Source organism: Corvus kubaryi, unplaced genomic scaffold, assembly GCF_017639235.1.
Source record: "Corvus kubaryi isolate FWS band 111438036 unplaced genomic scaffold, C.kubaryi_AGA036_p1.0 37285, whole genome shotgun sequence".
NCBI classification, from domain to species: Eukaryota; Metazoa; Chordata; class Aves; order Passeriformes; family Corvidae; genus Corvus; species Corvus kubaryi.
Genome location: NW_024581089.1, coordinates 2248580 through 2273583, shown reverse-complemented (window position 1 = coordinate 2273583; position 25004 = coordinate 2248580). Strand labels below are relative to the sequence as shown.

The window sequence follows — 25004 nt, the reverse complement described above, 5'->3', positions numbered from 1 at the left end:
TGACCAAAATAAATCCTTTTTGTGAGTGTTTTCATATCATCTTCTGATGAATACCTGGGAAAAGTGCTATAAGCCCAGCAGGGACTAATTACTGCTTGGTGCTACTGTTTGTAGATCTGCTTGGAGCTGGAGATATTAAAAAGACTTTCTAGCTAAAAGTTTATTTGTAAACAAATACCTTCTGTGCTGTTTACTTGCCTTTCTCTGTTTTGGTCTTAAAAATAGCTTTCAAAGCCCTTCAGATACCAGTTCCACAAGATATTTAGGCTTTAAAGTGCCTTCCAACCCAAACCATTCTGTCCTTCTAGGTATTGTACATCTATTTAAAAAATTTCATACAAGAGGAACTTGTAGAAGAGTTGCTGTTTGGTGAGATTAAAATGAGAGTGCCCCATCACCCTGACCTTTCAGGCTGTGGGCTGAAAATACCGAATTTTGGAAAGGCTGTAAGGGCAAAACAAGCAGCAGTCAGGGCCACCAGCATTGAGAAAAAAAAATAAAAAAGGTACAAGGTTGATGGATTTGATTTTATTGCAAGAAAGTAAAGGGAACGCTGTGGGGCAGACACAGAAAAACAGAATTTGTGGAGGTACAAGAGATGCCAGGGATTTGTCATCCAGGTCGCTAGCTGGGATAGGGCACTGTGTGCAGGGATCTGGAGGAATTATCCACCCTTTTCTCCACCTGCTGCTTAAATAAAGCAGCTTGAAAGAAATGCAGGCTTTATAAGCCTTGGATTTGATTTTTTTTTTTTTAGGTTAATTTCTGTAGCTTTAAGTTTGTCATTTGTGTGTCAGCTGAAGCAGGAAATATCTGATAGTTAGTTATTCAGATTATGGCCAGAGCTGATCTTGGATACAGTCTAATTAGAGGAAGTTAGAAGGTAGTTTTGAAAAAGAAAATTGGGAGAATTACTGTAGGATGAGGTCTTGCACTGGGAGCACAAGTGGATCCTTGCTGGAGTGCATTCCCTTGGATCCTGGGCAGCGAGGCATGCTCTGAGCAAAGCAAGATCTCCCGTTAGTGCAGAGCACTGCTCCTGTCGGGTGTTCACTTGGGCTTTCTTTCCTGTGGGAAAGGGGATGGGGAGGGAATTGTTGAGCATGGAAAACGCTTGGAGTGTGCCTGCTTTGAGGGCGAGGAAGGGAAGTGCTCACTGTGCAGAGGGAGCCGAGATGAAAGGAGGGTGCTGAACTTTGTAATTATCCCCCTCGGTCTGTACCTTAAAGGCTGCAAAAGCTGCAGGTTGGAACTTGCAGGTATTTAATGAATTTCAAGGTGCAGTTTCATTTTTGTTGCTGTTGCTGAGATGCAGCCAGGGATGGAACAGGTCCCACAGGTGTGTTCATGCAGCTCTGGTCACTTCCAGCACGTTTAGCCACATATCCACACACGTGGGGATGTTTAGCCAGATATCCACGCTGTCAAGTGATTTAGGCTGCCCAAAATTCTGGTGTATTGTCTCTGTGCTGGAGCACAGAACAAGAACATGATTAACCTCATCAAAAAACTCACATTTCATTGCTGTAAAATAGCAAAAGGTTGCTTGAAATGTGTTCTTTTTTCATTAAAAATCCTGCTTGTTTCTAAATCATAGACTTGAGGTTTGACAATTGCTCTGGGAAGCCGTGTTCTCATGTGATCCTCAGCTGTGCTGTTTGATTGATGGAACATTTCATTTTCAGCCTTTAGAATTTTACTCTTTACTCCTCACCATATGTGAAGCATTTACAACACAGTAAATCCTGTGGTTTGCATAAAAAATCGACTCCAGGTCCTCCTGAGCAGAGTGTTTTGCGCCCTGTGTCTGTAAATTCATCTCAGTTGTGTGCGGAAAACAACATGTGGGGGTTGTTTGTTTGGCAGTTTGGAGGCAAGAAACTTCTCAGAATCCCCTCAAGGTACATTTCTATTCTTGCAAGTTTATTCATAAGATAAACAGTCGTTATCTGTTTGAATCACAGATGTTAATCAGAAGATGCAAAGCCACTGCCTGGGTAGGTGAGCACCGATTTTGGAGCTGTTGTTGTGGAAGCTCAGTTTGCAGGTACCAGGTGTTCCTGTGGTGGGGAGGAAATGCAAAACTCTCTGTTTCACTGGATTTATTGAATGTGCAATCTGGAGCTGTGGAAAATCAAGCGGTGGGAATTTGTAGGCTTCCCCCCCTTACCCCCCATTCTTCCTATTATTTACAAAAATAATAGTTGGACTTGCAAGAAAACAAGTGTGGGAATGCTCCTCTTCTGCTGAATAGCCGTAATTTGCATGTGAAGTTTAAGAATCTCTCCAAAGAAGTTTGAATATAAAAGCAGGTATTTGAAGGAACAGGTGCATTCAGATAATCTGCCCAGATTTGTGCAGGCTGGGGTGGGGTTGACAGCTGCTTCATTATCTTCCCATTTTATGACTTCTCCTGTCGTTGTCTGTAGCTGTGTTTGGGTTTGCCTCACCCAGGTGTGCTGCAGGACAGAGGAGAAGTGAAAAAATCCAAATTCACAGCTTGGTTTGGAAGTCAGACTCTTTTACAATGATTTTACACACTGTCTTTGTAGGCTTTCTGTATTTTGTTACTGCCTCTGTTAAAAGGTTCACTCTTCCGAAGTAATCTCCATAGTCATCATCTATTAAAGTTTAAATGTCTTTTTTTGAAAACATCTATTGCTGTTAGTCAGGAGCCTGTGATAACGTAGCTGTCATTATTTCACACAACTTCCTTTGCACAGTCCCGTGGAGCTTGTTTTCTTTGAGGTTATTTGCAATTGTTAACTTCTGTATTGAATTTTCCCCTTTTGTTTTGTGTTTTCCCCTTCCCTCTGCATGCACTTTGTTAAGATACCACTGCTTTGTTCTTTATAAACCTTTGTAAATTGGACTCAAAATGCTGTGCTGGAATTTTGGAAGTGTCCAAGGTTGGATTTGGGTTGGAGCAACCCGGACTGGTGGAAGGTGCCCCTGCCCATGGAAGGGGTTTGGAATAAAATGAGCTTTAAGTCCATTCTATGGTTTAATGGTTCTGACTGCTCTGAGATGGCATGAAGTGTAAACTGTCTTCCAAAACTCTCTGTTCTCCTGGGGGAAAAATACTTTTCAAACATTTAAAAATCATCCTCCTCAGTCCAGGATGTTTGAGTATTGGTTAAATACCTGGCAACCTCATTTTCAGTATTTTTGTGAAGATTTTTTTGTAAAAAGCCTCCTTTTCATTACAAGCTCCTAGAAAAGAGCTGCTTTAGATAGGAGAGAATTTCCTTGTCAGGCCTGCAGTCTGTGGGCTTTGTTTGCAGAAACTGGGCTGGGGGGACTGACTGAACTTGGGATTTCTGCTTTTCTCTGGCTTGAATCATACCATAAACTCTATTTAAAGATTTTGTTTTTTGTATTTATTTTCCACATCCTTGACCCTGACTGGCGAGCTGGACATTTGTGTTTGCCTTGGCAAGCTCCAAGCTGCTCATCTAGGGCAGGATGAAAACTCTTTTTTCCTTTTGTAAACAAACTGTTCCTTCAGCATTTTCCATAAGGATTTACACCACCATTTTGTGACGCTTCTAGGAATGGAGCAAATCTTGCCATTCAGAGTTTTCGTTTTACACAGCTCGTAGCACTGCAGAGAAATGTTTGATTTTATGTCTTTCCCTAGGCTGGATGTGAAGAGCTTTTTTCAGAATGTTTTTAAATTCCAGAAATAGTCCATTTTTTCCTGTAGGGGTTTATTAAAGCTATAGGTCAATAGGCATTGTTGGCTGGCTAGAAAAGGGGTTATTTGTATTTTTTATTTGTCTACCCAGTGCAGTGAGAACAGTGCCCCATTGTCCCAGGCACTGTGTGCATGTAAAACACTGCTTTGTGCCCTGAAGAATTTACAGCCCAAATAACTGTTCATGCTCTGCTGTGAGGGGGGTTTGATAGATTTTAGTGGTCAGGATGTAAAATGAGAGAATAACTCAGCTGGCCACCTCATGCCAACACACGAGTTGTGTTTTGGAACAGAGGAACTGAATTTCATTTCCCCAGGGACACAGAAGTGCTGCAGCTCCTTTGGTCAGGCCATGGCCAGCAAGGGATTTCTGGGGGCTATGTGCTCTGGAAATGGCATTTTTGTGCTTGCCATCCAAACCACTTGTCAAGTGTCATCTGCAACACTCCACAAGTGTTGCTGATAATTTGGGCAAGTTAGAAATGCTCCCAGTCAGAGATGTGGTTTTATGTATTATAAACTTGGTGTTGCTATGTTCTTAAATCCAGCTCAAAGCTGTACCCGTGTTAGTCCTGAGCTTAAGCCCTGCCAGGTGGAAAAGAGGGTATTTGCCATGAGCTAAACCTCTAAAATATCAGAAAAAGTGCTTTAGGAGCACCCCTGTTTCTCTGGAAGAAAAAGCTTGGAGGATATTGGGAATGTGCTCTCCCCCCACAAACAGCTCTGCAGATCCCTGGTCTGAATTTCTGCTACTCCACCTCAGTGTTTTCACAAGGACGCCTTGAAATTCTGTGAAAATATTCACTTTTCCCCCCACTCTGTAACCACTTACTGGCCAAGGGCAAGCCAGAAAGTAAAAGTACAATTGTGTTGTACTGCAGGAAAAAATGGTGTAGCTTTATTTCTTTTTTAAGCACTAGAAAAGTACAAATTTCCATATAACTTCTTGTCCTTAAGCTGCTGTTTATGACATCCAATATTTGAGTGTAAAGTGACCAATTAGTTCTTGAATGAATGTCTAGAATAATTTTTCTGCAGTTTAGTAAAATAAGCTGTTTATTAGAAGTTATTACTCACATGAAGTGTGTGCCAGTGAGTCAGCAAACCAGCCCAGAATGTCTGGGGTTTCATCTGAGCCTTCCTGTAAATGATAATAAATAGCAAATAGCCAAAGTGACAAATGCTGAAAAGTAGATGTTAAAAGTACCCCCAAGATGACAAATAATTATTGATGTGTAGGTTGTTAACAGAGGAGAAAACCACTGAATTTTCTGTAAAGCTCCATTGGTGCTAGTCAACAGTTCATAAAATGCTATTTATTATTCCTTTTAAACAGCAATGTGAATTTATAGGAGTGTATTAAGGGCATATTTCAACTCCACAAACTAAAATTCCTTTATTTGTTGCAGATCTGGGACATGAGTGATGATGAAACAGTTTGAAATCAGGTGGCTGAGGAGGAGGAGGAGGATGCCCTGCTCTGCACTGCAGCCCTGCCTTTTATCTCTGCTTGGACAAGTTAATGATTTCTTACCCCTCCTGGCTGCTGCAAAGACAAACAAACAGAACCCACGTTTTGCCGTGAATAACTCCACTTTCGAAGCTGTCTCTTATGGACACAACTCGCCATGTTTTCATTTTTATTGTGTAAATAACTGGAGCAATGTGCTTATGTTTAAACCTGCTCTCTTTCTTTTGGGTTTTGTTTGGGGTTTTTTTTTAAGTTTCTGAATATGGCTTACATATAAAATATGCTGCTTAAGCCAATTTGGGTGGTTTGTTTGTGCCAGGTTTTATTTGGCTTGTCAGTGGCCATGTCCAAGCAGCATTTCTGAATGTCTTTGTTCATCTCTCTCAGATTTGGGGCACTTTAGTTGGAATTTGTTAAGATTGAGCATTTTCTGCTCTTGGGAATTAAATTTCACATTTAAAGGCGGGCAGGAGTGGGTAAGGACCTAAACCTGCTGCCTCTACCACATGGATTTAGGGTGCAGTTGTTCTGGATGTATCCATGGAATTGTTACTCCCTGTAAAGATGTCATCCTTTCATACCTTGGAAACAAAGTGGTTGGACTGATTTTTGCCCAGGAAAGACCAAAATACATTTGTATCATGGTTAGGCTCCCCTGAAGCTCAGAGAAGGCTCTGTTACACGGTTAAAAACTGCTTTAGGGGGTGGTGGGTCATTGATTCAGTCAAAAGTTGTAGGGAAATGCTTCACTGAAATGAGAAATTTGTTCTCTGACTTTGCTGGGTTTGGGTGTGGTCATGCAGAACCTTGCAGGAGTTCAAAAAGAGCAAATCTCTTTTCCTTTTTGGTTCATTTGAGTTTTTTCAGAGATTATGGCTGAGCACAAACAGGAGTTTGAGAATCCTTGAGTTTAAAAAATAGCTTGAGGAAAAAGGAGCTTTAAAATATCAAAGTACATTACAGCAGTATTGAAAGTGAATCTATTGGTCTTAACTTGGAATAGGTTTTAGAAGGAAATTTGAAATCCCTTTCATAGCTTTATATTGTGGGGTTTATGAGCTAATTCACTTAAAAAAATGCAAATCACTTTATCTGCCAAGCAGCCTCTGTTTCCCAGATATGTTATGAAAATTAGTTGGTCAATCCAATTATTTTACTTCCTTCCTTAACATAAGCTCAGAGTATTTTGGTTTGGTTTTTTTTTTGTAGAGAATTTCCCATCTTCTCTCTTATGCCACCTCAGAAGAAGTTCAGTCAGGTCAAGGATATCTGCAACTCCTATATTCTGATCAGAAAAGAAGATTTATTGAAACCTGCTGAGGTGTGCACCAACTGTCTAAAATAGCCATTATTGTCTAAAATAGCCATTATTTCTATTTATTTATTGTCATAGTCATTGTATTTATGTGATTTCTTACGCAGGGGAATGTCTAGCTTAGGTAACTTCAGTGTAATATAAAATATATATGAACTCAATATATTTTAGAAATCAGAGCTGGTAACCAGAACAAGTCCTCTTTTGGTGGCCAGGCACTGGACACTGAGCTTGACACCCTGCAATGTACATTTTTAAAGCACTTAAAGTACATGATGACTTTGGAGCCATGTTTGTAGCCATGCCATAGTCCAGCTGCAGCCATGGGTCGGTGCCAGGGCAGTTTAAAGGGAATAATCTGCTTTTTTTATCTTTGGGAGTTGCTGACCGTGGAGTGTGAATGGCTCTGCAGTTTGGGGTTATCTGCAACTTGAAAGCTGCACATCTTCCTGAACCTGGTAAACATTAATAATTGTTTTAAATACCTGAAACTCTGCTTGGCCTGCTAAAGCTCCCTTGTAGCTTTGCTTGGGACGTGTCTGTGCAGAAGAGGAGGCAGAAAGGTCCAGAGCTCAGGGTTAATGCAATGTTTCCTTACCTCTCATTCCAGTGCCATCCAGCTCTCCCAGGCTGGGCTGTTTCCTGTCCATGTGCTTCCCAGATGTCCCTGATGTGCAAACACTTCACTCTGGCTTGGAATAACTTCCCTTGTCTCACTAGAACGTTGTTTTCTTTCTCCTTGCAGACCAGAATTGTTCTCCTTTTGCACTGACTCAATTTCTGGGCATTTACTGAGTGACAAATCCCGAGAATCCATTCCCATGAATGAATGAATGTACATTCAAATACTAACAGCAGATAAATACATTTATTTGCTGCCATGTGTGCACTTAATGCAGGATTTCTGCACAGTCCCCAGCTCCAGTGTTTGCTGTTTAACAGGACAAGCTAAACTTTCCCTTTTTCATGGAGAAGGTGGGATTTTAATGTCATTTGTGCTGCCAGGAGCTTTTCCCCCATGGCACCAGTGAAGAACCTGAACTTTCACTGGAGAACCCAGCCAGGGCTTTTCTGGTGTGAACCAAACCTGTTGGGAAGAGGGAATGAGCAATCTCAGAGGATCCTGCTCATATTCCTCAACTATCTAATAGAAATATCCTGGCATTATATGGCAGCCTGCAGCTGTGGCACCCACAGGCCTCACCTGGGGACATTTAATACTGTTAGAAGATCTCAGTGGAGAGCTCTGACACCCCTTTTGTACTTGAGCATTAAAGAAGCTCATGGGATGACAGCTTCTGTTGTGATTTCACACTTCTACCAGCTGGGATTTTGCTTCAGTGTCACCCCTGCAGTGTGTTCTGCTGACTGAGGTTCAGAATTTGTTACATGAACGTAACACATCCATCAGAGTGAGGAATTTGAGATTCCGTAGGAGAGTTTTCTTTTTTGGAGCCCTGAGTTGCTCTCATCCTTGCTGCTGTGTCCTGCTCTGTCCGTGGGGAATGGATTTCCCTCAGGGACACCTTGAACTGTCCTGGTGCCATCCCAGCCATGGCCAGAACCTTTCCCAAAGTGGGTGTTTTGAGTCTGAAGCCTTCAGCACTGGGCTCTGGAAGGGAGAAAGGCACAAACGTGGAAACCACACTTAGATCCATGGAGGAAGATTCATGGTGGCCCAGGCAGGTTGATTGAGAAGGTCATCAGGGGTGGAACCACAGGAGTTCTATTCCCAGGAAGCTGATGGCTCCCAAGAACTAAAGAGATTCTGCTTCAGTAGATGTCAGCAGCACTGGAGTTATTTTGGCACAACAAAGGAAACTGCAGTGACTGCTCCAGGCCTTAAAATCATTGAGCTTGAGCTTGGAAAAATGCTTTCCCTTGCCTGTGTTCTGCATGGCTTTGGTACTGTGTCCTCAGAGAAGCCCAGTGAGGTAAACTAAAATTCCCATTTTGTCATCTTTGATCTTCTTATTGCCCTTTGTGTGGGTCCCTGCCCATGGCAGGGGGTGGCACCAGATCATCTCAAAGGTCCTTTCCAACCCCTTAGCATTCTATGACTCTACTCTTGTTTCTTTGTATAAATTTTGGCTGCCCACCTTAAATAGATGCAACAGAAGTATTTGCAAAATGGAGTGATTCTGCCATCTATAAGCACTTGTGCTCTTATTTAGCAACCTCACTGAAATGGGTTTTATTTCTGAGCTTTGCTCTGTGGAATCAAATGACAGCATGCGTTTCCCTCCTACTGAACAAATTGTTCCTAAATATCTGTTAACTTGCATAACTGGGATTGCTGATGGAATCTGAGAAGCATTTGGTTGGAAAAGACCCTTTAGATCATCAAGTCCAAGGGTAACCCCAGCCCCTCCAAGCTCACCACTGCTGCTCCATCCTCACCCTGCTCTGGGCCTGCTGGGCCATGGTGAACTCGCCCAGCTCCCAACTTCCCGTTGAGTTTCTTCCCCTTTTTCAAGCCACCCCATAAAACCAGTGTGATTCTGAGATGTGTTCTGGGAACAGACTTGGCTGTGCAGGATTCTCATGGAGGCCAGGGCTGGGTGAGGTCCCTGAGCTGATGGTGATGAAGGACACCGTGCCTCTCACAGAATCTTTGGGAGCTGGGACAGAATCCATGAGGATATTTTTATATAGTTCCTCTTCAAAGTATAACCAAATTTTAGGAGTTCCAGGAGAGTCGTAGCTCTCCATTCTTACGGGAATAGGAAGGATTGCTCACATTCTTGCAGAAGTAAATACATTTCAAGCTGGCACATACCCAGCCTGTCTGCTCCTTCCACGTGCTCCAGGCCATTCCATGTGCCCCTGGCTCAGGGATTGCTGCTCTGTGACTTTGCATTCAGAGTGCACACAGAAAGAAGAGAGCAGGAGCAGCTCAGTGCTGGGATTTTACTGCCAAATTTCTTTTTAAAATCATTTCTTTTTTAAATTTTTTATTTCTTTTTAAAATAAGAATGCAAGGCTTTCCTTAGGAACAAATAAGCGTTTATACTCCAAAGAGAGCCATTAAAGAAATATTTGCAACATGGGAAATTTAGCTGACTTCATAAGAAACAGAGCCTGGAAGATGTCTCCAGCCTGTTACCATTTGGCTTCATTAATTCCTTTTTTTCTTTTTTTTTTTAATTTCATTTTCAGTGCAGCTGATGTGCTTGTGCATATCCTGCTGGAATGAAACTTTCCTTCCAGAGGCTGTTGTGCACCTTTGCTCTTCCAGAGCACCTGGATTAACTGTTTTTAAAGGCAGAAATACTACACTAGGAAGACTTTGGACTGTGCCAGGGTGTAAATTCCTAACCTATGAAAACCTTGCCTACCTGTGCCATTTCCAGCTCTCCTTCCTTGCAGCTGCCTGGGCCTTCTCCAGAGCCTGACAGTGCTTCAAAACACCACAGAGGTAATGCTTTAGGTTTGAAATTCATCTAGGCTTGCCCTCTCTATTCCCACTTCAGCTTCATCATTTCTGGAAAGCTCATTTTCTTACCTGTGCAACAGTTGGCAGGTTTGGAATTAAAAACCCCTAACAGTTTATTGACCTTTTTTCTCTCATTTTACTTGTCTTGATAACCTATCAGCAATATCTCTGGGCTTTATTTTCAGTTATCCTGGGTCAAACTGTTCCGTTGCCATTTTGAAGCCTTGAGAACCAGGCTGTGGCTCGTGCTCATCTGTAGCCACCTCTCTCCTCAGGCCAGCAATCCTCATCCTTCCACCAGGCCAGGTTGTGGAGGAGTCCCTGGAATGAGTCACTTGAGGATTATTTTAACCAGGCTGAAGCTCCTCCCAGAAGAATTAACAGCACTAAACCGGAGTGGCAATGATGTACTTTGAGTACCTTCAGGTATTCCATGTCTTTGGGCAGCAGTTTTTTCACCTAATTTCCCAGTCCGGATGATCTCACCTCAGGATGAGGATGCAGATGACTGCTCCAACCATATATAAGTTCAAGCTGTAATTGCAGCCCTCGCTAATTATATTATCTGCCTGTTGTGACTTCACCATGGCACTTTCTCAAATGCAGTGGAATTATTTAGGACATTCTCTGAACAGATTTTCAGAACCCACCAGTTGTTTGTCAGCACAAGTTCTTTCTGCTTAATCAAGTCAGTGCTCCCTTGCCATTGGAGCTCCTTGGGTTTAGGGAGAAAAGGCATAATCAGGAGCTCTGAAAACAGCCTGTGCTGTGTTTCCTGGCTGGCAGGGAGCACACGCTCCTTCCATCTCCTGGAGCTCTCTAAATGCCTGTTTCCTCCTGTTCTTTGCATGGATGTTTATGTAGGACATTGATAGGAAGCACAATGGGCTTTGTCTCTCGGTGAAGGTCACATGCACACGTGTGTTTCATTTTAAATGGGATAAAAGTTCAAATCGCTTCTTAACAAAATATTTTAGTGAGCTAACAGGAAAGGACAGGAGCATATGTACAGTGCTGTGCTGCTCCAAATCAAAAGCACGACTTTTCAAAAATTATTCCTTGTAATTTCCCTCCTTTCCCATCCAGTTACTTTCTGTTCTTACATTCCTTGGCTGTGGGTTGCTGCTTCAGTAGTCTGAGCATGCAAAAATTCAGGCTTGTGCGTAACTTCAGTCTTTGGCACTGGGACGTTTGACTTTTTCAAGATCTCAGCAGAGTGATTCATTGTTTGATTTGTTAGTGAAATACTACTCTGCACTACAGAAGTAGGAAAGGGGAGACATTAAACTGGAGCTCTCTAGTTTTTTCCTTAATTTCTCTTTTGGTCTAATGGTCTTCATGGTCTTCTGGTGGTCTCCACTCTTCTCTCAGAAGCTGCAGTTGGTGCATCCTGCACTGCAAGGTTCGAGGCGTGTGAAGTCTCATTGCTGGAATGCTTTTGTTTCCCAAATCAAACCAGTGCGGGCTAAAGCTGCCTGGAGCAGAGCTGCTGGAATTGTTTCCTCATCGTGGCAAGGAAGACAGGCAAGAAGGAAGGAAGGAAGGAGAGAAGCTTCCATGTCTGCTGCACTGAAAGCATTTGGACTCTGAGTTTTGACAATTTTTGGAGTCCTTTCTCTCCTCTTTCTTTTTCTTTTTCCTTTTCTCCCCACATCCCCAGTGCCGCAGCCTCCCCGAGGGAGGGCTCTCAGTGACACGCACGTTCATTTCCAGTGACAGACTTCCCACAAATTACCGGGGAGGAGCTCTATAAAGCAGGCACGATTTTCCTTGAGGTTTTTGCTTTGTCTGTGAGCGTCTTTATTTTCATTTCGTGCTTCCAAGGCTGACTTTTATCCAGTAATTCCGTAGGTGTTGCCACTTCCTCAGGAACCTGTGACTCAGGCGACGTTTAAATGCCATGACATCACCGGCAGCTCCTCCTGGAATTGCTGCTTTCCTAAATAGGGCTCTTGGCTTCGCTTTGAGGTTTTTTGTGTGTGAGGGGGGAGGGATGAGGGGGTTTAATTACTTAAGGCAGCCCTGCCATTCAGAGGATCCAGGGTTTAACCTTTTGAATTGCTGAAAATGCCAATATTACTTAAAATGGGAGAGCCATATTTATACATTAGCTCTTTATGAATGAAATCACGGTAATTAGGCCTTTGTAGAAGTTCTGCTGTTGTAAATCAGGCTTAATTCACTCCTGGTGTGGAGAGGGCAGCAGCTGAGGGGAGGAGAAGGTCTTGAGCATCGTTTTCCATTATTATTTGGGAAGCAGCGCAAACAAAAGGTGTCTTTGCACGCTGGTGGGCAGCGCAGTGGCTCTGCCAGCAGCGTGTACCTGCAGCACAGCAGACGCAGGGCACATTGCAGAGCTGCCTTGGCAGGGACAGCGCTCGCTGGCTCAGGGGGAGCTGGAGCAGCTCTGGGGCTGTGCAGGGTGTCCCCAAGGCAGCGGTGGCAGCAGCAAGGCCTGGGGGACGAGCAGCTGCTGCAGCTGTTTCCTGCCTGGCCAGCAGCCCTTGGCCACGTCACTGCAGGCAGGAGCTGGCTGGGGAATGCAGCGAGGAGTCACGGCAGGAATTCTGGCCATCGGAGGAATGCGAGGAGCTGCGTGTCTGTCTAGGTCATGGGCTCAGGGTGTTCCTGGGCAGGCTCTCGGTGTGTTGGGTTGTTTGTTGCTGGGCAGAGCAAAGGATGCCTTTGTTTGGCCTTTTGTTTGGTAGTGGCAGGTTTGGAGCTCTGCAGGAACTCGTGCAGCGGAGCCTTTCAGGGTGGCTCTGCCTGTGCTGGGTTCTCACTGAGCAGGCAGAGCCTCTGTGGTGGCATTTAAAGGAAAACTCCGAGGGAAGTGGGGTCAGTGGCTGCTCTAGGTAATGGGCTTTCTTCCAGTGATGTCAAAATCTGGCACTATTACAACTTAGTTACTTTTCAGATGACACGTTAGACCAAGGTTCTAAAAAAAGTTTCTGTATCTCTTTCTACTTTTTCTGATAATTTTTTTTTAATTCATCTTATCTTCCTAAAGTTGCTGCTGAGTTTCCCTTGGGTCCTTTATTTTCTAAATTACATTTTAAATGGCTTTTAATGAAAAGCTCTCACTCAGGTCCCACCCAGTGGCTATTGGATATATCCTATTGATACATCCCAGTAATTCATCATTATTGGCACCAAGTTGGGGACACTGAGCAGTAGGTGGTGTGAATGTGATAACACCACAATTATTTGGTTACACAAAGACAATTTCTCCCTAATTAAAACATTTGCTGTTGCATGTTTCTTGCATGCATTTAGCCACCATTTATGATTTTTCTTTGGCAGTAGTTGGGATGAGTGAGCTGTAACTTCTGCCCTGTGGACTCAGTTGAGTTTAGCAACGCTACAAACTTAAGCCAGGCTTCTTTGAGCCTGGATTTGCAAGGGAGGGATGGAACAGGTCACTGGTGCATGGCCAGCCTTGCCCTGTGGCTGGACAGATTCATTCCCAACCACGATGGTATCTGTTAAGTTTTTTTTCCTGTGGGTAGTATTTGGAAATGTCATTAAGAGATTCAGAGAGATAACTTCAAGATAGCAATTCTTAAAAGTCCTCTGGGAGCAGAGATTAACAAAATACCTCTTGATGTGAGATACTGGAAAAGAATGGGACTCAAATGTCACCAGGGTGTCAGGAGGGGCTGACACTCAGGACATGGGGACGTGCAGCACAACATGTTTCAGAATATGACCAAAGCACTGCTTTAAAATTATTCTGTTGCTATAGTTGTAGGTGGTTGTGTCTTCAGAAATTTTCTAAGCCAAGGTCTTCCATTCCAGCTTTCACAGTTTGGAGTTTGATGTCATTAATTTACTGGGCTTTCTAAAAACACTGCTTGTTTGAAGTACCTCTGTCCTCTCTGTAACTGTCACAGCCATGGGAAGGTGGATCGAGGCAGAATTCCCTGGGCTGTGTGAGGCTGAGGAAAGTCCCCGAGAGTCTGAGTTAGTTCAGAGGAGATTCTGGTAGAGTGAGGGCTTGGTAGAGCAAGACTAGTCTCAGTGGAGCCAGCTGGGCAAGAGAATAAACAGTGCAGACTCTGGAGGTGATGCAGGTCTGCCTCTCCTCTAGCACTGCTAATGCCTTGTAGCTGAATTTGGACAACTTGTCCAGGAGTGGTTACTGGAATTCATTTGCCTCAATTTTTGGATGCCCGTCTTGGGATGCTTGAGCCAGGGTTTGATGGTGTCTTAAACTGGGTTTCAAAGTTCTGAGAGAAGGCTGATATCAAATGTAAAGACAATCGTACATTAAGCATGTATTTTTAAAACTTACCTGTGTAAAAGAGGATTAAATAAATCTGTTCTTCACTTTTAACTGCTCTCTGTTCCAGTTTGGCTCTTTCTTGCAGGTATGTTCTGGGCTTTGTGTAACAAATCAGCTGAAATAGAGAGGAATCACCAAAGAGCTTTGTTATTCTGATGGAAAAGAAACAACAGAAAAGGAAATGTTATTTGAATGCTCCCTTTAAAAGGAGTTTCTGGTTTTGAGGCTTGTGCTGTTTGTTACCCATCTGAGTGCCAGAAGCTTGACTTTGTCTCACAGTAAGTGATCCCAAAGGGGTTCAGATCCATGCTCAGCCTGGGTCAGCACAGCTGGAACTGGGGCTAATAGAGCTCAGCAGCCCAGGCTGAGAGTGGCAGGAAATGTTGGCTGTGTCCTCCCAGGCCTGCACTGACACAGTTCCTGTCTGTCCCCAGGAACTGAAGCTTTGCATTCATTTGGTGTGCCTTGACTTTGGTAATGGAACAGAATTAAGAAGCAAGTAAGAATTGGGCTGGGGGTTTTTAAAATGTTCTTAATTAACAAGCATTTCTTGATGAATTCGAATCACAAATATACTCCAGAAGAGGAAAAAAAAAGGGGGTTTTGTCCACTTCCTGAGTGAACTACAGAGCAGTGTTCATGAACTAAGTACAAAGTGTAAATAAGTTGCCATGACCTGTAATTTGTTGGGCTATCCAGTGGTGTTAGTGATATTTTTGTGTTTTACAAACCTTTCCCAGTGTTGTCATTGGCTCTTTTCCCCAGTTAAACTTTTCACTAAAAAAAAAAGTACAAAACTTCCATTATGAGACAAGAGCACATGAACTGAAAAAACCTTTGAAAGCCTTGCCCACTGCCCCAAATCTCTGTTGTAGTGAAGCTCCAGCATTTCTTTTGTTGTACCATGTTAATGTTTTCCTTCCCTCTCTTGTTCTAGATGGGAGATATGAAGGGGCAGAAGAAGAGGAACCTGGAGGAGAGCCAGGAAAAACAGCTGGATGGAGCCTGGCTGGACCAGAGCTGCCCCAGTTCGGGAGCTTTCCCAGCAGAGGTACCGTCACTGGTTTGAGGAGCTGCCACTCCTCAGAGCTCCAGTTCATCTCCCTGGCTGCTGACAGGCCTTGGCACATCCCTTTTTCTGGCCAGGGTTTGTCTCTGAGGAGTTCTCCTGCAGCTCAGCACCAGTTTTTTTCCTTTGGGGAGCTCCCACACTGTTTCCACACTTTTGTGGAACTACAGGTAACTGTGGCTGTAAGGCCTCAAAGGGTCACAGGCAGTACAGGTCACCCAGCCAGCTTTCACCTTCTCTTTGGCAGAAATTAAGTGCTATTTCTCTCTTGTCACCCAGCTGCTCTGGTGCTCTCAGCAAGGGCAGGAGCACTGTTCTGAATTTGTACCTCCAGAGCAATGAAAGCAATAGATTTGCTTAAGCAGACTCCTCACCCACAGGCTAAATAAATAAATACAGATCTGGAAGTGTCACTGTGTGATCTTGTACCTCAGTGAACAATCCCTGTGCTCCTTGAACACCATCCTGTGTGGGAGTTCCTGCAGTGTTTGGGTTTGAGGTCGTAGTGGAGCTGATTCCCACTTTGGGGATGCAGAGCTAAGCAGTGGAGGTTTCCTGAGGGGAGAATCTTTGCTTTTCCCCAGTCTGCCTCTCTGGGTAAATTGCAGCTTTCTCAACTCTCAAAATGTTGCTGCTCTCCCAGCACCGGCGTTTTGTTGTTTTGTTGTTCCTCCAATTCCCAAGGATCTGTTTCCTTTTTTCTTTAATTTAAAACCGAACCCATCTGTTTTGTGGCTGTGTAAAAAAGCCTTGAAAATGTGAAGCTAAATGGCTCAAGAACAGAATGAATTCCAGATGTCGTTATTTAGAATAACCTGATTTTAATTTTGCTCCTGCAAAATTTGGGTGAAATATTTTCTGAGTTTTGGGACTGCATAACACAGTTGTGAGATATCAGTGTTACAATTGATCACGTGAGTTATAACCAAAATAACTGATGGCAAGAAAGCTTTCCAGGCACTGCAGCACTTTGATGCTGTTCTGTTTGTTGTCCCTGGGTGTCTGTGCAGGGCAAACAGCCACACAGCAGTGGAGATTTGTGCAAGCAATAGAAAAGCAATGGTCTGTATCTGTTCTTTAGCATTAGAAAGGCAGAAAACCAATTTTTGAATGGCTGGGGAGTTGTGTAAAGAAGTCTCAAAGTCCAGAGTGATGTGTGAGCTAATTTAGCTGTGCTGGTAAAATGGACATTTCTCTGAGGGGAAAATCCATGTAATTTGCTTTGGGGATGTGTCCCAGAAGGACAGAATGGAGAGAAGGTGGGATCTGCAATGGGGCAATGTTAAAAGGAACAAACTTTTCATCTAAATAGAGAATATTTCCTGCCTTCACTGGTTTCTCTTTAATAGTCTCTAATGAGTGGATCTGTATTGACTTTAATCCTCAGCCTTCACCCAGGCATTTTTCACATTTCCTGTGAGAATTGGTAGGAGCAAAACTGCATCGAGTTCAGCTGCAACAGGGCAGAGCAGGAGAGTCCCACACTCCTCTTTGCTGCATTTCTAGGCAGAAATTGTTTATTTGTTGGATTAATCACTCAAAGTTACAGACATGTCAGCAAAGTCATGATTTGATTTACTGCTGCTGATTTTGCATCATCCTGAAAGGTCAGAGCTTGACTCACAGGCTGCATTTGTAAGCCTGGCAGCAACCAAAGCATTATTTTCTGTTGTGAGGAAATCTGTTGAAAATCCTTAAAACAAGCCCTGGGATCCCACCACGCTCTGTGGGTGGTGGCTTTGCAATTCTTGGTTTTTTCTTCATTTCCCCACCTGAAAACTCCCTGTTTGAGTTAATGACATTAATTACATTGCCCAGACCAGGGAGCTGGAGGCTGAATTAGCTGTCAGAGGAGGGGAGCAAAACAGAGAGCTCTGAAATAGGACAATTTAGGCAACATCTTTAAAAGCTGAAGTGCATTTTACCTTTATATGGTTGATGATTCTGAGCCTGTATTCAGCCAGTCACATCTTTATTACAACATAGAAAATGTCTTGAGTGTTTTTAGATGTTATTTTCCTCTGGACACTTTCCTGATGTATCCTTGGGGCTTTCTCACAGCAAAAGTAGAATTATGTACCTGTGTGTGACTGTGTTTTAGGGGAAAAATGAGAATAGTGCTTACTTTTTAAGAACTATGTCTGCTGGTCTCTGCTGTTACTTTAGTAATTGGACTGCAGGTTAATAAATGACTTCTTTTAATTGTGATTTTCCAATTCCTGAGGGGAGTATGAGAGCCACTGGGAAGAAGAGATTTACGAGTCACAAAAGGTTAGAAGTAAAAACCTTCACAGCAGAGGGTGACTTTATTTTTAACAGCTCTGATCTTGGGTGTGTTTCCTGAGCAGGTGCTTGTGCTTGTGCTTGTGTCAGGATATGGAACAGGACACGCTGGAGCAGCCAGGACAGTGCCAGTAACTCCTCACAGCCTGTGATGAAGAAAAATTACATCAACTTCACTCCAGGTATGTCAGGGAAAGCAAGGGAAAAGCCTCTGTGGTGCTGCTTGAACACACACACACTTTCTTCTGGGGAAGTTGATAAGCTGACATTTTCTGTAGCCTTAGCAGGAGCCTGGGAATTCATCCCTTGGAAGAAAAAAGGAAAAGGAAAAGCCCTTGCTTTGATCTGTAAGTATTGTTAGTTCTTTCCACTATTTTCATCTCTGCTTCCCCCCTCAAAAAAAAGGTAAGTGAATATTGGAACATGGCAGTGAGAGCAAAGGTTTAGGCTTAGGCTGAGAAATCTCTTTTTAAAACTAGTTGAATCAGTTTTTTCCTCTGAAAGCAAAATAAAAAAACCCTGTATTTTTTATACTTCCTTTTAACTACCCAGAACTACTATAACCTCAGTGGTATCTTGTGTATGTTTTAACACACAAGCCAGATGTCATTAACACAGCTCAACCCACAGTATTTTACTATTTCAAGAAGCAGGAGATCAGAGCTTTGAGTTTTCCTGGATTAGAAAAGGTATCCTTGATTCCCCACGATAGCAGAGGCTCTCAGAAGGGCTCTGTGTGCAGAGTATTTCCCCAAACTGAGTAAACAGTTTTAAGATAAGCAGCTTTTTGACTATTAAATGTAGCAGGCATTTGGCTGACACAGCTTCGTGTTGACAGATGCCTTTGTGTCTCTTTGTGATGGAGAGAAGACAGATGTTCTCCCTGGCATTTAAGAAAGCTGCTGCTTAGCAAAATAAAATGTAAAATTAGACTGAACAGTGCAGCAGTGAGCAGTGAAACTGGCTGGGCTGCAAGCAAGAGGAGATTGAAAGGGTCTCATGTGACTGCAGTGAAATGTGCTCTTGTGGAAGTCAGTAACTGCTTTGTCATTATGTGAAATTAGCCTGTGGAAAAAGAAATTCTGTTTTTTCCAGCTCTGCCACAATATAAATGCATGCCAGTGTGAATATCCATGTATAACTAATCCCATGCCAACCATTCCCAGCAGAGAGGAATGTCCCTGGCTATTGCTGCCCAAGTGACACAGCAATTAGCAGCTCTAAACCCCTGAGCCTGCCCATTGTCGTCTGCTGAACTGGGCTCCTGAGCTTCACAAAGGAAAATAGGAGAATTTCCTATTTCGTGTTCCTCAGGGATGGGTGCTGCTGTTGGATGGGGATGGAGCCTTCAGCAGGACACTGTCCACAAGGAAGGGGCAGCTCAAGGAGGAGCCTGTACTGGGAATGCTCTGGTGTTTGGCACTGCTCCCACTGTGAGTAACTGCAGCTTAAAAAGAAGCAATTAAATTATTTTGGCTGTCTTACACCCAAGAAAGCTCTTGAGGTAGCTGTTCAGAGAGGGGCAGAATGTTCCCATTTAAAGAGAGGGTAAAAAATTATTAAATTGATATAGTTTTTAGCAAGGGCCCTTCAGGGATAGAATGTGCTTTATCATACCTTGTAATCCAGCTGTGGAATCAGTCTGCTAAGGGAAGAGAGCTGGAGACCTGGGAACATACCTGGGGCTGTGTCCATGCCAGAGGACACGGATCAGGAGGATGCAGAGGGGTTTAAATTTCAAGAAGGATCTAAAGATAGTGTGAACATTCCCCTGGGCCAAGCCTAAGTGTGCCAGCTCTCGGGAGTGCACAAATAACACTGGAAATGCTCCTGGATGGGTCTTGCCCGGGTGTCACGTTAAGAACATGAGCTGGTGGCAGTGTTTGGATACTGGAGAAGTCTCCATTCACAGGGATCATCCCGAGCCTGAGCAGTGCCACTCCCAGGCTGCTGAGGTTCCTTTAGCCCAGCTGGGCAGGTCAGTGGTCACTGTCCAGTGCCAGCGCTCCGTGAGGACACAGCCATCGTGCCCAGGTGCCCACACACAGCTGTGACCTGTAGTACCACTCTAGGTCACACCAGCACGGCCCAGCTCTCTCTGGCCTCTGGATAGATTTGTCTGCAAAGGTAATTTTCACAACCAATCCAGCCTGAAGTGGATCAGAACTGCATTCTGGAGAGGGCACTCCTGACCTCTGCCCAGAGCCCAGCTCAGTGCTGATGATGTCAGGTCTGCTTTCTGAAACTGAAACAATGGTTGGATTGAAATTATTAAAACTAATGGTCGTGCCTAGGGATGAGATTACAAATGCACAGCTGGGTTTGCCTCTAATTTAGCTCTCAGAAAAAGATGCCATTACAAATACTGGAGGGCTTAATGAAATGTGTGTCTGGGCTGGTTTCTCCAGGCCATGGTGCCACCCCCCTGTGCAGGATTACTGCTTGTGCCAGTTAGAAAAACCCTTTTACCATGCAGAAGATGGAGTTTGCTGTAAGTTACTGGCCTGGAAGACAGCGATGTTCCTGGCCTGTGCTGTGGAGCCCCCAAAACGTTGGTGAAGGGATGTTTTCCCTTTTTCCTGAAGGGAAAGCAGCTCCCCTCAGAGCGCAGCCTGTGAGGCCTGTGGGGTGTGTTGTCCTTGGCCTCCCTCCCACACACCCTCACAACATGGATTTGGGCATCTTTCCATGGGTTTTGGAGAGGGATGTGTTTCAGATGTGTTAAACCAATCCTCCTGGAAGTGTTCTCATGGAATCTCCCTCATGCCGAGCCCAGCCATGCCAGGCCTGCCGTGTTTTCAAACCCTTCATGCCCTGCTGAGCCAGCAGCAACTTCGTGTCTCCTTCCTTTTAGAGGCTCCTTTTTTCGCACTTTGGAGCCCCTTCTAATGCACTGAGTGTTGAAAGTTCTCTGCAGGTTCTTGCCTGGTTCACTGGGCTTTCTCAAACTCAGGTAATTACAACTACTTTTTTAAGGATTAACCATCTCCAGTGCCATTGGAATGCTGCTCACCCGGAACAGAGGACAAAATACAGCTGTGTTCTCCAGGTAGGGATTCCCGTTCTCTAGGTGACACTTGAAGAAGCTGGGGGACAAACAAAATGCCAGAAAACTGGTCTTTTCATGACCAGAAATGCAGGAGCAGCTGGTGTTTTCCACACCAGTCCCTGTCCAGGTGAGCTCCTCAAGGCCCAGCACGGCTGCTGGGGCAGCCACAGCATTTTCTATTCCTGTAAAGGGTTTGTTGACAAACTCTTGTAGGGAAACCCCCCCTGAACCCCAGGCTGAGGCTGTGGCAGCCCCATCAGTGGAGTTATGGTCCTAAAAAAGGAAGGAAAGCAGGATGGGGCCAGAAGTTTGTTCCTGCCTCCAGCTCACGAAGCACAGACACCAATTCCTCTCCCACCAGGCCATACAGAGGCTTAGGAACACACCTGTGATTTAAGAGCACTTTATTGTTCTTTAAGGCTACTTTTAAGTACAAAAAAAAAAGATGGCCTGCCAAACCTTTTTTTTTTTTTTTTTTTCCAGGTGAAACAAGGCCACAAAAGAATGGTATATTACAGATTTACAAACACAGAGAGAATCTTTCAAACTGAACTGTAGATAACCTGGCTCTGTGAAGAAACTTCACCACGTCTCGTGATGGTGAGTTCAGTTAAGTGTCCTTCCACCTCCCCCCAACCCTTTGGCTTTCGTGACATTGTTGTGTCCAATATCTGTTTTACTGGACATAGCACATTAAATCTTTATTGCCCTCAAATCCATTTACCTATCTCAGATAAGTAAATGTAACCTTGTAAAACAGCTATTATTGAAAATATTAGCTTTAAAAACATTATCTTATTTGTGTTTACAAAGAAATAGAGGAGTCACATTTTCCACAGAGTCCATCTACAGTATTAGTATTGACTGTTATACTGCTCAGTAGCCTGTAGCAATAACAAACAAGTGGCTATTAATGCTAATGCAGTGTCCTCATAGAATAACTGTGTTCCTGCACTTTTACTGTATTACAGACAAATCTACAACAACAAAAAAAAAAAGATCAACTTTTTTCTCCAAAAAAAAAAAAAAAAAAAAAGAATGATTACAATAAAGGAAAGGGAAAAATTAAATAGCTACATATCATTAACAAATTAATTGTTCCTCAAAAAATACCTACAAATTTCTCTGTACATTCTTTACGCACAGCGTAACGATGGTCTTAAAGTTACCTATATAAAAAAGTGTTCTTTTAACAATCTTCCTACAGAGAGTAGGGTACTGAATGCCAAAGCAAGGAAGCGTTGACTACCCAGTAAGATGGTAGTGAAATGTGTAAAACTGGGGGGCTTAGGTGTTGGGTTGGTTTTTTTTGTGGGTTTTTTTTCATTTTTTTAAAGAAAACTGAGCAGCCACCTTCTCACCAAGAGTAAGAGCCAATCTCCCGATCTCTTTCTACCCTGCACCTTTTCCAAATTAAATAGCTTAACTTTAAAAAAAAAAAAACAAAACAACAAAAAGCATAAAATAAAAGCCACAATGGACCCAATACTGTAACGTAGTCCATAATACATCACGTGGAGTTCATCTTCCAACCAGTTCTCACTTCCTACACTGAGCCCATCCTTTCAGGGGACCCAGTATAAAAACCAAGCCCTAGCTGCAACTGTCCTGGGAAGATGGAATGTACGGGGGAGAGTAGTTACACTTAACAAGGAGAAGAGAAGCTCTTAGCACTAGCACAGCTGTGGTTTTATGCCTGCCTCTACTGCCTAATTTCTAGTTAGTAGCTATTAATATAGCAAATGATAATAAATGCAGTAATACCTGTAATAAAGTCCCTACTGGAGGAATGTATGCTGCGACTTGGCATAGGCTGATGGATAGGCTTAAAAAAAGAAACCAAAAAATAAACAAACTGAAAGATCATCTTTCACAAACTGTAACAATCTGTTGTCCAGCCAAGATCCGTAAGGGTAGCAGTTCCTGCAGCTAGTTCAGGGTGGATTACACAGACTGGGGTTTGGGAAGCAGATCCCTGTGAAGCAGCAGTGCTGCACGAGGCCTGTCCTGAGCTGCCCTCGGTGCTGCTGCCACTAAAGTGAATAGCAAATACAAATATCATAGAGTACAACTGTACCAGCAGTAAGTATATCTAGGGTTGTTACTGACAAAAATAAACTAATTCTGAAGAGAAGCTAATAAGTATTATGATTCTTACTGTCTATACATTAATAGATACCAGCTATTTTTCATAAAACATGCATCGTTAAGCACTATGGAACCCTCCAACCTCAGCTCTAGTCTAACAAACTGCAGTGTTTAGGAAAAAATGCCCGTGTTCTGTAAATTATGCAGTCCAGTTGCAAGCACTAAGCACCTGAAATCTAAAGAGAGAAAGACCTATAACCTGTATGAGACTTCCCCTTCCAAAGCTGTTTTGCTCTAAGAAAAATCAAACTGATAGAAATGTCATCCTTAAACCCTTTTTTCAGCAGTTTGCCCTCAAAATATTAGCCTCTTCCAGAAAGTTGCTGTGCAACTTCAGTCCTCCTCCAATAGTGCAAATCATACATGACAGTTCTTTTCAAGTATATACATACAAAATTACTTCACAGAGGGAAAAAAAAAGGCAATGTAAGCAAACCAGACAAATTCTAGTCTTGAGAAGCTAAGAAAAGCAAAAAAAGCACTTGGGTCAACCAACTAAGTGTAATGGCTTTTGTGGATTAGCGTGCATTATCTTTTTAAGGGGCAGCAGATTTGCATCAGAGGTTTCTTTGGTAATTGAGGCAGGAAAAAAAGGATGCTACATCGTATGAATCTTTATGAAATAGTTCCTGCTATCGTCTTTAAGGGCACCCTTTTACAAAAAAAACAAGAAAGTGAGTACACAAAAACATGTGTCGAAAACTAACCTCCCCTCCCCCACCACTATTTAAGCACTGTTCCAAGCTCAGTCAAACCATGCAAATTCACCACGGGAAGGGTCCTGTCCTCAGGAGACCACGGAGGGCGAGTGATTGTGATTGACCATGTGGGAGGAAGGGGACGCCTGGCCCCGCCGCGACGCCGACTCGGGGCTGCCCGACACCCCGTCCTTGGCAGCCTTGATCTGCAGCCACGTGTCCCCCAGTGCTTTGGCAAAGTGGTCATCCACTGACCCTGTGATGGACACCGAGTTTGCCACCGGCCCAGGCTCCTTGTAGTTCTTGCCGAGGCTCCTGCGGAAGTGCTCCTCCACCACCGGGTCACAGGCAGTGGTGGCTGTGGGGACAGGAGGCAGAGGGGGAGTTAAAAGCCTGGCACTGAGTGCTGCACTCACAACCTGCACTTTATCCTGTTCTCTGTCACAGACTCTGGGAATAGCTTGGGTTGGAAGGACCTTAAAGCTCATCCCATTCATTCCAACCCCCTCCCACTGTCCCAGGCTGCTCCAAGCCCCAGTGTCCAACCTGGCCTTGGGCACTTCCAGGGATCCAGGGGCAGCCACAGCTGCTCTGGGCACCCTGTGCCAGGGCCTCCCCACACCCTCACAGGGAGGGATTTCTTCCCAATATCCCACCTAACCCTGCCTTCTGACAGTGGGAAGCCATTCCCCTTGTCCCATCACCTCAGGCCCTTGTCCAAAGTCCCTCTCCAGCTCTCCTGGAGCCCCTTTAGGAACTGGAAGGGCCTTCTCCTCTCCAGGCTGAACACCACCCCCTCTCTCTCCTAGCCTGTCACCAGAGCAGAAGGGCTCCAACCCTCAAAGCATCTCCCCCTGTAGTATAATGCCCTGTCACTACAAGTCCCAGTCACGAAGATGGCCTTCCTTACACCCTTACAGACCTGGGAGCGAAAGCAGTGGGGAACAAGGTGGGGAGGAAGGAGTTAAAATGAAAGAAAAAAACTGGAGGTAAGTATTTTTGCTTTTCTGTGACCTGCAACAGGTGAGCATTTATATATAATTGTATTTCTCCCTTAGGCAACCAACATCTCCAGCTCCAATTCTATGGAAACCTTCTCCCAAAACAATCACATAGAACCTATATTTAGGCTTAAATGGAATTAATGATGTAAACAGTTGTTTAAAATCGGCTCCCAAGCCTGCTGATAGCAGTCAGGTGTGAGGAGACCTCATCCTAAATTGCAGCATGCCAAAAGCTGAGCTCAGGGTTTCATCTTACTCCACGCACTTGTGCTGGGAGCAGTCAGAACTAAATGAATCATGGCCACTGCAGTAAGTGCTGTAAGACTATTACAAGAGCCTTAAAAGACAGGTTTTGAACAGGAACTGCAGTAATTCCTCAGACTGAACATAAGAGCACTGCAGTTTTACAGTTTAGAACCAGTATTTGTATGTCTCAATGAGAATCATCTTTCCAAAAATCCTTGGAACTGTTGGGATCCATGGCACTGCCCCCGTGCTCCAGCAAGGCTTGATTGATCCTAAAATAAACATGAGTGTCATGCACAGATA

The 25004-nt window shown here is 43.9% G+C and overlaps 2 protein-coding genes across 11 annotated transcripts in view; one reads left to right on the top strand and one right to left on the bottom strand.

Moving 5' to 3' along the window:
- The window catches only part of ATG7 (autophagy related 7), a 99117-nt gene extending 77069 nt beyond the window's left edge, over window positions 1-22048 (top strand). For 4 of the 8 annotated variants that reach the window (XM_042026724.1, XM_042026726.1, XM_042026725.1 and 1 more), the window contains one exon: window positions 1965-2742. In XM_042026724.1, coding sequence (XP_041882658.1) covers window positions 1965-2201 — 237 coding nt within the window. In that variant the 3' untranslated portion in view covers window positions 2202-2742. Of the gene's footprint in view, window positions 1-1964; window positions 2743-5106 lie in introns of those variants that run through there. The other 4 variants (XR_006015815.1, XR_006015814.1, XR_006015813.1 and 1 more) reach the window with 4 other exon arrangements.
- Window positions 20993-25004, bottom strand: part of VGLL4 (vestigial like family member 4) — a 66401-nt gene continuing 62389 nt past the window's right edge. For all 3 annotated transcript variants that reach the window (XM_042026736.1, XM_042026734.1, XM_042026735.1), the window contains one exon: window positions 20993-23809. In XM_042026736.1, the coding sequence (XP_041882670.1) occupies window positions 23541-23809 (269 nt within the window). In that variant the 3' untranslated portion in view covers window positions 20993-23540. The remainder of the gene's footprint in view (window positions 23810-25004) is intronic.